Source organism: Eptatretus burgeri, chromosome 17 (genome assembly GCF_056783735.1).
Source record: "Eptatretus burgeri isolate ZD-2024b chromosome 17, Ebu_testis_v1, whole genome shotgun sequence".
Classification (NCBI taxonomy): domain Eukaryota; kingdom Metazoa; phylum Chordata; class Myxini; order Myxiniformes; family Myxinidae; genus Eptatretus; species Eptatretus burgeri.
Window position 1 is genome coordinate 22,441,232 of NC_140977.1, and position 13,383 is coordinate 22,454,614.

The 13,383-nt window shown below is 43.8% G+C and overlaps 1 protein-coding gene across 2 annotated transcripts in view; it reads right to left on the reverse strand.

Moving 5' to 3' along the window:
- Window positions 1–675: 675 nt before the first annotated feature.
- Window positions 676–13,383, reverse strand: part of LOC147009531 (uncharacterized) — a 30,698-nt gene continuing 17,990 nt past the window's right edge. Inside the window, exons 4-7 of one of the 2 annotated variants that reach the window (XR_015052736.1) lie at window positions 11,445–11,507; window positions 11,196–11,339; window positions 5,497–6,731; window positions 676–1,298 (exon numbers count right to left, since the gene is read on the reverse strand). Coding sequence is in view for 1 of the 2 variants with exons in the window: in XM_085861283.1 (XP_085717409.1) it covers window positions 6,049–6,731; window positions 11,196–11,339; window positions 11,445–11,507 (890 nt within the window). In the remaining variant the exon portion in view is untranslated. Of the gene's footprint in view, window positions 6,732–11,195; window positions 11,340–11,444; window positions 11,508–13,383 lie in introns of both variants that reach the window. The other variant, XM_085861283.1, reaches the window with a different exon arrangement.

Consider the following 13,383-nt stretch of genomic DNA (forward strand, 5'->3'; position numbering starts at 1 on the left):
GAAGGACACCATGAGATCTATAATGTAAAACAACTAATGTCGGAAGACGAGAAAATTCCGTTTAATGTCCATCTGTGCGGCAGACAGAGTAAAAAAATTATCTCACTCCTCTCTGTGCATGTGCAATCGTGACAAATTCAGAGGCAAAGTACGGTAAAATGGCAGGTTTGTCTTCTGATTCGTGTTCAAAATATAACGTTCAATTGAAACAAGTTGATCCTCGGTCATAAACTGTTGTTGGTAGACAGACAGATAGACAAAGGATGGGCGGACAGAAGTGAACCAATTGCTTAACCTTACGTTTCGCTTCACATGTATGGGATAAATACAAGGTTTTCATCCACAGATTCATGGAGTATTGCTCTCCCCTCTGGGCTGGACCCCTTACCTTACACCTTGTTCAGCTTTACACCGTGGAATCCAAGGTCTTCAAGATTATTGTAATCTCCCACAATTAAGCTGAGTCGATGGGCCTATCTTCTTCGCATTGCGGACAGGTCGGTGGTCTCTCCATCCTCATTCCTCAACCACCTCCTTTCTGGTTTTTCAGAACCGTGAGCGCAGCGTTGGCTAATCGCGGAGCCAATCGGAGTGGCAAAAACTTCCTGTCTCTCTAGTACGTTCATGCTATACCAGACCAAAGAAAGAAAGGACAACCGAGGCAGACAGAGGCGGAGCAACCAACAGCAATCTTTATTTCACGAGCAGGCCATCATCAAAGGACGTATTTATATCGGAAAGCAATTATTAAGCAATCAAAGGTGAAAGGCAAAAGGCAATGGCAAAATAAAGGCAAAAAAATTAATAAAACAATTTACCCCTAATACAGACTCACTCACACACACACACACACACACACACACACACACACACACACACACACACACACACACACACACACACACACACACACACACACACACACACGACATGGCACCATTATTGATCCGGGAAGAAGAGACAGGAGAGTAGAAAGAGGTTATTTGGAGAATTGGTTTGACTCCTCACTTGCCTCACGCAACTAAGCAGGGTTGTGTCAGATCGAAGATAATAAGTGGGGAAGGGGTGAGGGGTTGGGTGGTGGAGTATCGGTGTTGTGTCAGAAGCGTGTGGTGTGAGTGTAGCTGGAGCTGCGTGACACACTAGGGACTTCACCGTGCCCTCGACACATGGGGTGCTTACCTCCGGCCCCAGCACGACTCACTCCTGTGCCTCGTACCCAGTGCAGCCTTGTTCAACTTGAGCCCCCACTCTGGCAGGTGATCTCTGAGTCAGCATTCCAAGATGTTCTTGCATCCCTGGTGCATCGACAAACAGCCCTGAACCGATCCACATCTTGGCCTTTATACAGTCATGGCCAAAAATATTGACACCCTTGCACATTTTTCATGTAATTCACTATTTATTCCAGAAAATTGTTGAAATATTTAAAAAATCTTTTGGTATCCACGTATGTATTTCTTTGGTTTGCAATGGAACAAAACAAAAAAAGGTGAAAAGAATTATTGAATCTTAGCTTATTCTTCACAGAAATCCTAAAATGGCCCGGACAATATTATTGCCACCTTTTAGAAGTTGTTTGAAATAATTATATTTCAAGCAGGTGATTCTCCTTGACTTTGGAAGTGAACTGACCTATAGTGAGTTGCAGGTGCCTACAATATAAATATCACTCACTCACCCAGTTTAAGTGGAGAAGAGTCATTCTGCTGTTTTTTGTCACTGGGTGTACTTCAATGAGCATGGCGAAAAGAAAGAAAACCAGAGAATTGTCTGATGAGGTCAGACACAAGATTGTAGCCAAGCATGGACAATCTCAAGGCTACAAGTCCATCTCCAGAGATCTTGATGTTCCTGTGTCCACCGTACGCAATGTTATCGGGAAGATTAAGGCCCATGGCACTGTAGCCAACCTCCTTGGACGTGGTCGCAAGAGAAAACTTGATTGAAGATTGCAGTGAAGGTTTGTTCGAATGGTGGAGAAAGCACCTCGATCAGCTGCCAAACAGATTCAAGCTGACCTTCAGACACAAAGTACGACAGTTTCAACTCGCACCATCAGTCGCCAACTCAATGAAAGGGGTTTCTATGGTAGTAGACCCAGGGGGACCCCACTGTTGAGAGACATAAGAAAGTCTGACTGGAGTTTGCCAAAACACAGCTGAACAAGCCACAATCCTTCTGGGAGAATGTCCTGTGGACAGATGAGACCAAATTAGAGCTTTTTGCTAAAACACATCATCTCTATGTTTGCAGAAAACAAAATGAAGCCTTCTAATAAAAGAACACCTTCCCTACAGTCAACCATGGAGGAGGTTCAGTGATGTTTGGGGGTTGCTGTGCTGCCTCTGGCACTGGGTGCCTAGAATGTGTGCATGGCATCATGAAATCAGGAGATCACCAAGGAGGCATTTCGGAGCGCAATATTCAACCCAGTGTCAGAAAGCTGGGTCTCCGTCTAAGCTCAGGGGTCTTGCAGCAGGACAATGACCCCAAACACACTTCAAAAAGCACCCAGGAATGGTTCAAAACATAACACTGGACTGTTCTGAAGTGGCCAGCAATGAGTCCAGATCTAAATCCCATTGAACACCTGTGGGGAGAGATGAAAACAGCAGTTGGGAGAAGACGCCCTTCAAATCTGGGAGAACTGGAACAGTTTGCACAAGTAGAGTGGGCCAACCTGCCAGTCGAGAGGTGGAGGAAGCAAATTGATGGCTATAGGAAGAGCTTGACTGCAGTTATTTTGTCCCAAGGTTGTGATACCAAATATTAAGTCGAGGGTGTCAATAATTTTGTCAATGCCATTTCTTTTTATTTTCTGATTTTAAAGGATATATTAAGTTCTGAATCAAAAACAAAGGTTCTGTAATATTAACAGTGAAATAAATAATTGTGGAGACAAAATAGTTTCGTCAATTTCAACTTATTTTTCGAGAAAATTGTGAGTCCTTTGAAAAAAGTGCACAAGGGTGACAATATTTTTGACCATGACTGCACGTGTCATGCCGGGTGTGGCTTTGAGGGAGCACAATTCATGTGAGACTCCTTTGACCCGGCACAACCTTTTCTCATCGGTGCACATCCGATGGGATGGGTGCAGCGATCGAGCTTTGGAAAATCCCCGCGTCGTGATATTGAGATGGCGATGTGCGCCCCTCCCCATCCTTTGCATGCCCAAACACTCAAATGGCCCCTCCCCAGGTGCAAATGTTCCTCTGTACTGTGCGTGCTTGTTTGAATTGAAGGATGAATCACTGCCTAGAGGTTACTCCACGTGTTTGAACCTAACTTTTCCAAATTGAATCAAATGCTGCCAAACATTGTGGAAGCAACAACCTTTGAGATGGATGGGAACCTTAATCAAGGATTCACAGAAAATGAGAAATGAGGCAGAAAACTGCTCTAAAACATTTATGGACACAATTATTAAAAACAAAGAAAAAAAAACCCATGAAAAACAGGTTTTTCAAAGATAATCAAGAGGTATTCAAATCATTTTCTAAACTCTACAGTTTTCCACCCATTGTTGTACTCTCAAAAATGTGCACCCTGACAATGAAAATTACAATCGTTCAGGTGAAGGACAAATCAAGTCCATCAGAAATGATTACTCTGAGTTTCCAGGTTTCACAAACAGCATCACACAGCAGGAATTCCTGCAGTTCAAAAGGATTGTAATAAAGTGTTGAAGCAAAAATGTACTGTCCATGTCAAAGTTGTGCAGACTACTACCACTTGGCCACAAACAACACTTGGTCACAGTTGGTGACACTGGCTCAAATTGTAATGGGTTCTCCTTTGTCCCCAATAGATGCTGTTAGGGGATTCATCCAGCAGAACCTGATAAAAGCTAGAACAAGTACCCAACCTCTGCCCAAAAATATAAACGTGTTTCTGAAGATTGCAATTGAAGGACTCCCGATAGAAAAACGTGGACTTTACCACTTTGATGTTCGTATACCTGTGTTAAAATGATGTTATGTGCAAAAGAAAGATACAATACAGCTTTTTTGAATTGGTGAACAGCTGTGCAAAAGACTCCGCTGCATTCACGATGATGTTACCAATTTGGATTGAATACATTGTTGGTAAAACTCCACTTTGTGAGCCATGTTTGTTGTGAAGGAACTGAATTGAGTGTTGAACTGAACTGAAAATTGAGAACGGAGTGTTGCGTCATTCATTGATAGATTCCAAGAAACACTCCTGCTCATGACCATCCTGGATTTCCTCCGAGACTCCACTCACCTGCTTATCCTGGTCTCACACTTCAATGTCAACCCCTGCTCCCTCACTTCTATCTTCTTTATTTGGACTCTGTGCTGCCCGTTCTCGGTTCACTGGTCGAACGTGCTCTCCATATAGATATACTGTATATCTGCAGCATCCACCTAAGCTGTATTGTGACATCACCATTGGGCAATATATGTCGGGAAATCATCTGAATTTCACCTCGTTGCACAGCCTCACTTCTTTCCGGTCTCAGGATAGGAACTTCATGACCTTCCACTACCCCAAAAGCCTGTGGTACGCCTTCTTGTGGGGATCACTCATCTTCTGATTTCTGCATGGGTCCTCATTCTCAATTATCACTTTTGGTTCGTTCTTCCATGATTTATCTAAGACTGGGATATTGAAGTTTTTTCCAGATGTCCTAGTGGATTACTCTACATATCGGGTGTTTCAAATGAAGTGGACAATTTGAGTGGAAGTGGACAAATGAAGTGGACAAGTGGACAAATAAAGAGTGGCTGCCCACCAAGTGTTACTGAGGACCAAGGGAACATTAATCTTGTGAACAATTCTGCTGTCGAAAGTCCTAAGAAATCACACCATCGGCGTTCCCGAGAACTGGCGATCTCGAGAAATGGCAATCTCAGCCTCATCTGTGTGGTGCATTCTCACTTCTGAACTCAAGCTCTAGCCCTAGATAATATCTGTAAGGCACAAACTAACTCTGAATTACATGGCTAGCCGAGTAACAATGTGTGATTGGTTCAGTGACAGAATATAAAGGTACCCAAATAGGATCAACTCCTTGTGGTTCAGTGATAAAGTACACTTCCATTTGAATGGGGTATCAACAATCACATATTCTGGGGTGTTCAACCTCCTGAGGTGTCTGAGATGTCTCTCAAGGGCCCCAAGTCCACCTGCTTCTCTGCATTGAATGCCAGATAGGGTATGCTGGGACCATATTGGTTCGAGATTGCCAATGCGAGGATAATCACAGTCAACGGCGAGCGGTACCGCAAGGACTTACAGCGATTCCACACTGATCTCGCTCATTTACTGTCTCCAAACCAACTCAGACTTGCATGGTTCATTCAGGTTGGTGCCCCACCATACACTGCTGGTGAAACCATCGACTTGCTCCACCAACTGTCATCAGCCTGGACACAACACATGAGTGGGTGCCCCACAGCCCGGATTTGAATCCATTGGATTTTATATTTTGGGGTGCTGTCAAAGGTCAAGTTTACACCAACAAACCTTGAAGCCTGGCTGTCTTGAAGCAGGAGGTGGAGGACTTCCATCAGGCTACCACTCCAGCCACTTGCAGACGAGTTGTGGAGAATTTTGGAGTCAGGATCAAAGCCTGCTTGAACAGATGCAGAGCACACATTGAAAATGTCAATTATAAGCAGTATAATATGTGATTTTAAAATGGCATGGTGGATGCTTTCCATCAATGTATCACTGAACTTGCTACTTTTGTAATTTTTCTACAATAAAACATTCAAATAGTCCACTTTTTTTGAAGCACCCTGTACGTTGTTGTGCCTTTGTGTGTACAGCAGTTCTGACATGAGTTTTCTACATCCTGATAGGAGGTGGCTCTTGCTTTCTGTCTCTATCTTGCAGAACCTACGCTTGTCTGATTGACTCAGTCCCACCATTTTTCTTAAAATAATTGGAATAGTTTCCTGGGTCTTGGACCTTTATTATGACTCATTCTTCAACCCAGTTAAGCAGACCTCTTCTTAGCTACTCCAACGAGACTTTTTTTTGTCAATTCCCAATCTGTCTCAGCTCTTCTTTTTTTTAATATTCCTGCTCTTCTGTCATTCCCCCAGTTGATGGCATATATTTGTTGATATTTTGTCTTGTATTTTTCCTTCTTCTTCTTTGCAATAGTTGGGGCTGCATTAGTTGATCTGCGTTATTCTCTCCAATGTGTAATTTTCGATGATTGTATAAAGATGAAGAAAGAGCAAATGCTTTGTTGCACACAGAACACTTGTATGGCTTCTCTCCTGTGTGTACTTTGTGATGATCATCTAAAGATGATGAACGAGCGAACGCTTTGCTGCACAAAGAGCACTTGTATGGCTTTTCACCCGTGTGCATTTTTTGATGGTTGTTTAAACTCGTGGATTGAGAAAAGGCTTTAGGACAGGATGAACATTTGTATGGCCGCTCACCGGTGTGCATTCTTTGATGTATTTTCAATTGTGACATAAAAGAAAAATCCTTGCCGCAGAATGAGCACTTGTGTGTCTTCTTGTGTTGAATGTAATCTCCATTTGCGGCGATGTACCTGCGTGGTCTCCCACTTCCTTGGTTAATGTTGAGGGTTTCTGTAAAACTGTTCCAAGTGTGATTGGAAGACACGCTGCCAAGCTTGTCAATTTCTTCAAAAGCGGCCCGAGTCACGTGCGGATTGAAAACTTCCAGGTCGAACAACTGGGAACAGTTGGAACAAGAAACCAGCTTCGTTTGTTTCTCTGTAAAGACAAGTCACAAAAAGCATCAAACATTCATTCTAAACTTTGAAAGATGTAGCATAATCGACAAGTATTTCACTCAATTTGGCTTGAACATTGGCAATATTTCTGTCGTCCACTCAAAGGAGTCCCTCCAGCTAAAGGATTAAAAAATTGAAGAATTTTGGATCTGCTCAAATGGGTCAGACATTTACTGAGCACAAACAAACTACTTTACTCGAAGTTATTCAACAGTGTATAGCAAGCAAAAGTTTACTTCAAAGAAGGGTTAATGCCTGAAACATCAGCTTCTCGTTGCTTCCATGGGAGTTAGCACACTTCGATCAACATCCTGACAAGTACATCCATTTCTCAACCTGTCCGGCAACGTAAAAAGATTTTCAGAGCTTTTGCCTCAACATTGTCCAAAAAATAGAAGTGGGACAAAGAGTTACCAGCCCACAATGGAGAAAAATACCCCACAGTGCCTTGAATAGGATTAATTGGCAGTGCAATGAAGAACCGACTGATGACTCGGCCTGTTGAAGGTTGCCCAGTTTATGTGCTCCTGCCTTTATAATCTCGCATGGAAATTTAACATCTCGTACATGGGTTGTCAGGAATAGTGAGACTTGTGGAGTTCTCAAGAATGAATCTCTTAAAAGATGAATCCAAGAAATAACGAGAACGATGCTCGGTGGAGCGCATTACCTCCGCCAGGCTGAACAGTTTATGTTTTGTATCTTACTGATAGGCCAGATCTGCAGCCAGACCTCATCCAAAACATAATGGACTTGTTCTTGTAACCTAACCAACTCATCCACCAAGTTTTGTCATAATCTGTGCACAACTTTTTGAAATATGATATATATCGTTTTTTGGCAGCATTTCTCAATGGTGACAAATCACTTTTAAAAAAATCAAAAAAACTACTGTATCCGGATCCGGATGTGGATCTTCACCAAAATCGCATCAATTCATCATTGCCACACACCCAACCTGTCCACCAGATTTCGTCAGAATCCGTCAATAACTTTTTGAGATATCCTGATCAGAGGTCAGGTATGGGAGCATGTGCCGGAGCAGCGCGTCGCTGCGCCCACTTTCTACCGGTATTCCAGGGGCTTCCGTTTGGCCATCCCCCAGGCAGATGCCTGCCCCATCCCCAGCTCCTTGAGATTCTGATCATCCTGCTGCAACCATGAAGCACGTGGTCGGCCCATTGGCCTCCTCCACTCACGAGACTCCCTCGCTGAGAGAATGTTGAGCAAGATCAATGTCAGGAAAACGAGCCACATGTACATACAGCCGCAGCTCACGCTCACGGACTCTGCATGGCAACAAATCTCATTTGAGTCTGTTTCAGCAATCTATCGTTGGACACAAAATCCAACCAGCAATAGCCAAGGAATGAAGTCTCTGTCTCAGATCCCTGGTCAGAGTCCAAGTTTCACATCCATAGAGCAAGACTGGAAGCACCAAGGACCTGAAGACTCGGACTTTTGTCCTCCTGCACAGGTACCGGCCGCACCACACCCCATGATCCAGTGAATCCATGACTCTCCAGGCCCGACCCAGACGTCTATTGACCTCTGACTCATAGCCAGCAGAGAAATGAATATCACTGCCAAGATAAGTGAATCTCTCCGTGACCTCAACATCCTCACCACAAACAGGTACAGACAAGATAGCGGCATCCAAGATGTTATTGAAAGCCGGGATCTTAGTTTTGACCCAGGAAACCTCATTCAGCACCTTGACTCCTCATTCATCTCAAGAACCTCAAGTGGCTCTGACTCCTCATTCAGAACCTTGAAGGCCCCCAAAAAGATATCTAGAGTCTCTACAAAGATGACTATCATCTGCGAAATCAAGGTCAGAGATCTTGATATTCCCAAATGATGCACCGCAGCTTCATCTCTCTGACATCCTCCGCAGAATCCAGTCCATACAAGTGATGAAAAGTGTGGGGGTCAGTCCACACCCCTGATGAACTCCAGTAACAACTGGAAATAAGTCAGAGATGGTACCATCACATCTCACAGCACTCTCAGTACAAGAGTATAGTTCAGACATCAGATTGATCATCATCTCTTAGAGATGGGACATTCCAGACACCCACCCGAAGGGACCACCTCAGGTTAACCCCAGAAGACCCCTGTCTGGTGGACGACACCTCAGCACCACTCCACCATACACCACCGCAATCTGACCCCAGAGATTTACCCCGTAGTTTTCGTCCTACAATAAGGTTAGGAGGTTGGTGGCAGGATTTGAAAATAAGGAGGTTGGTGGCAGGATTTGCTCTTCGGTCACCATCAAACACTTCATTCCGCAAAACCAACAAATGCAAGGAAATCTGATGACAGACAAGCAGAAAAAAGTGAAGCCATAACCTCCGTCCATCGTCAGTGGTGGAGGTAAATATGGGACTTGGCTAGTTTATCCTTTCAGAGAAGTCCTGTGAGTATATAAGTCATACCTATAGTAAAAGTCATGTTCCAGGTGTCAGACATTTTCTGATCTTCTGTGGGCTAGCTGTGAGAGATAAAACCACTATCTTTCTTTCAATGAGTGGAGGAATTGTCACAGGTACTACCAGATGACCTGTGAAATGTTAACAATGGTTTTCCAGAGAAACAGTGAGGTCAAAGCTGGAACCAAGAAAAAATAGGAGTAATACCCCTGGGTGCCTACCTGGTAGCAGCTGGATAAGAAAACCAGGGAACCAAGGAAGGTGCAGAAGACCCTCAAAATATGTAATGAAGACGAAAGAAAATACCAATGGATTTTTTAAATGAACAAAGTTTGGTACATCACGGTTGATGAAAGTTGTGGTCAAGTTTCATCCAAATTGTGTGTGTAGTTCCTGAAAAGAGAGAAAATACCTATTTTGGGGGGCAACCCCCTTCCTCCCCCTGTAAAACCCCTGAGACCCTGCTTTTTCTGATGCCGTGAACAAGCTTTGGTGCATCACAGGTAATGAAGGTTGTAGTCAAGTTTCATTAAATTATGTGTGTAGTTCCTGAGAAAAAAAGCAAATACCGATTTTGAGGGGCAACACCCCCTCCCCCCCCCCCCGAGACCTACTCAGACCTCAATTTTTTATTGGCGTGAACAAACTTTGGGACATCATAGGTGATGAAGGTCGTGGTCATGTTTCATCGGAATTGTGTGTGGTTTTTGGAGAAGAAAGCAAATACATTTTTGGGGGGGAGGGGGAGGGAATGAGGAGGGGGTGGCAACCTCCCCACAAACTCCCTCCGTAGACCCCCTCAGACCCAGATTTTTTTAATGCGGTGAACAAACTTTGGTACTTACAGGGTGATGAAGAATATGGGAAAGCTTAATCAAAATTGTATGTGTAGCTTCGGAGAAGAAGTCGCAAGTGTTTTTGGACAGACGGACGAACGATACGCCATCACATCAGCTCCCCGGAACTACGTTCCAAATGAGCTAAGAAAAAAATGTGATGCAAAATGCTGTCATACCACAAGCTAGTCTACAATTAGAGAGACTAGCAGATACCGGTCTACGACGGGTATGGGGGACAGGACGGATCACAATACTCGGTTACGGTAGTTTCTTTGGATGTTTTGTGCCGCATTCAACAGCTCAGTTCATATTGGTGGCGTGTCTGGGTGCCAATGGTAGCGCTTGACACCGGTCGCTTTAGATTGTTGGCCTTGACACATTGTGCCGGACGAGTAATACAAACGATTTGACATATTCATCGTTTCTACGTTACCTCCATCAACAGATTAACAACATGGCAGGATAAAAGTCGTAAATGCTGAGTTGAACAAACGTCCTGAACTCATGGACTTAGTTGAGTAAAGCACGTCGTCTCGGACCCGGCAGTCGGTTTGCCGCCAAACGCTGCTGATTGTGACGTCATCGATTCCCTCTTTGAAAATTCTATCCGTATTCGATTTTTTGAATCCGCTATCACCTGCGTAAATACATGGAACATATAATGTGAAGATTTCGGAAGTATGAACTGAATAAGTTCGGAGAAAAGTGTGTTCGAAGTTCCAGGCTTACGCCCAGTATATTATGATAATGAAGTTGGACTACCAATAAGTTTTTGGTTTTTTTTAAAGCAAAAGGATGTAGGGATGTTACTCCAAAAAGTATGTAAACAAGGTAGAGATGGTCACAAGTAACGATCATGTGAAACCATCCCTACATCTTTCTTTAAATAATAGTTGTCCCAAGAAAAGACAAAGTAACATCGAACGCAGACGCACACATGCACACACAATGTCTTTTCTCGGTACAGCCAATATTCAAAGGAAGATGGAGTGATGGTATTTGAAATGCATCCGATATTACTGTCTAACTAACGTAAACAATTCCACTAGGATGGACAGAATTTAACTGGATTTGTAATTCCGAAAGGATTGGAACAAAATCATTTCATGGTCAAAAGGACAAATGAAACACGTAAACAGTGTGATGTGTTCTCGATGAATCTCGACTTACCTTTGAGCAGCTGAGCAGCTTTGCTGGACTCCCAGGGAGGAGAATCATGTGGTTCCTGCTTGACATGCTCATTGCTCAAAGCATCCTGGGAAGTCTGAAGAAAGGTACTTTTGAATTTTTTTGATGTATCCAGATGAGCTTCACCTGCAAGCCATGGAACCGTTGGTCATTTCTAGTCCTGAAGGCAATTGCATCATTTTTATTCACATTGAACGAGAACAGAAGGATTGTTGAAGTTGTTGTTCAGACCTTTGACAAGCGAGGAATAATCATCAACGAACTCGGGCCCCACCTTCACTTCCACAATAAAATCTGAAAACAAAAACATCCCATCCAAGCAACTTTAAGGAGCATTCCCAAACAAACTCATAATCACAATATCACATGCCAAGCCCGGCAAGTATTTACTTTGACGATGACACACGGAAAAGAGAAGAAAGTTTCAGCAGTTTCATTTTGCTTGTTTCACCATGCATTGCTTCATATTGGACCAGGTGATTCCACTTTACACGGTCCAGCGCTGCCACTTCCCAAGTGTTGACTACAATACCAGGTGCCACGAGATGACTATTGACATCTCTGTACCGCAGCCGTGAACTACCCCTTGCTCTGGAGCTGGATAAAAGTTCTCCACAGCGCAAACTGCTTTTGGTAGTCTGTGCTCAACCATGTGGTTTTCCATTTGTTGTTAACAGATGGTCGAGGCTCGTGGAAGAGCGAGAGCAGAATGCAATGTAACAAAATGGAACGTTCTATTGTTTGGTTTTATGTACTCCTGTACCACCAATGCAGACCACCAGTTCTGTGCTGGAATAAACAACTACCTTTTATTTGTATACATGGTTGAGACTGTGAAAGAGCTAGAATTAGTATACTGAACGGATCAGGATACAACGGGACATAAGGAACGGTTGAGGGAGAGGGAAAACACCAACAGCAGAGTCGAAAGCCAAGTTTGAGCAGATTTGGACAAACAATGGGTGTGGGGAGGAATGGGGGCAGGAGAGGATGCATGGGAAGGACAAGATGCATACAGAAGGAAACTTTTAGGAGGGAAAACTGGAAATTTGGAATTAGGAGGGATTGGGGTAGGGGGAAGGGGATGGTTTACAAGGATAGAAAAGATCATGGTTTTCGATTGGGGACAATCTGAGATGGTGGTGAACAGATGTCTTGGAGAGCTGTCGGGACGAGTGAGATTGAAGAGAATGTGGAAGTTGGTTCCACAGGCAGGAGAAAATAGGAATGTATGAGTGGAGGTGAGCAATGATCCTGGATTTAGACAGTTTAACCAGAAGACGGATGGGGTTGGTGTGCCCTGCAGAAACCCGGGGGTCGGGGTGGGGGTGGACAAAGCATGGAAAGAGCAAAGGATGCAAGACCAGAAAGGAGGTGGTAGAAGACAGAGAGACCACCGACCTGTCTGTGATGGTGTACGGATAGACCCATAGACCCAGCTTCATTGTGGAAGATTCCAATAATCTTGAAGTCCTTGTTTTCCACAGCATCAAGCTGAGCAAGATGTGAGGCAGGGGAGCCAGCTCAGAGGGAAGAGCAGTCCTCTATCAAGCTGTGGATGAAGGCCTTGTAGGTGGATAGGAGTTCAGGTGTGCCAAGGAAGGACTGGATGATGGAGGATGTCCGTTCTGTGGCTGACCTTGGAGGACAACTTTGAAATGTGGCTTTCGCAAAAAAGATCATGGGTGTTTGAGGGACACAGGAGTTTTAATGAGGGACACAGGACACAGGAGTTTTAACAAACTTCCTCAAGAGGATTGTTAAGAAAGTGAATAGTGTGCTTCGATTTTGCTTTGCCAGATGGTCCTTTTGGAGAGAGGTAGTGACAGTGTGAGATTTCTCAGGATTGAAAGGCATATTCGAAGTATTTGACCATCTTGTGATTTTGTCAAGGTTTTAAGAGACCTTCGCTCATAGAATGCTTTTATTGGGCTCTTCATGGAAGAGACGAGCAGAAAAGAAGGGGTTGTGAAAAATTCACAATGGCATGTGGTAAGGGAAGAGTAATTATCCCAATATGACGGAGGAGGTGGAAGTAAGTGTCCTGAGGGACAAGTGACCATAACAGTTTGTGTTGAAGATTAAGAGTCGGCATTCAGGATATGAGAGTAAACGTAGTTTTCTTCAGTGTAATTACTTATTACCCCTGATACAAAAGGTGTACAGAGGT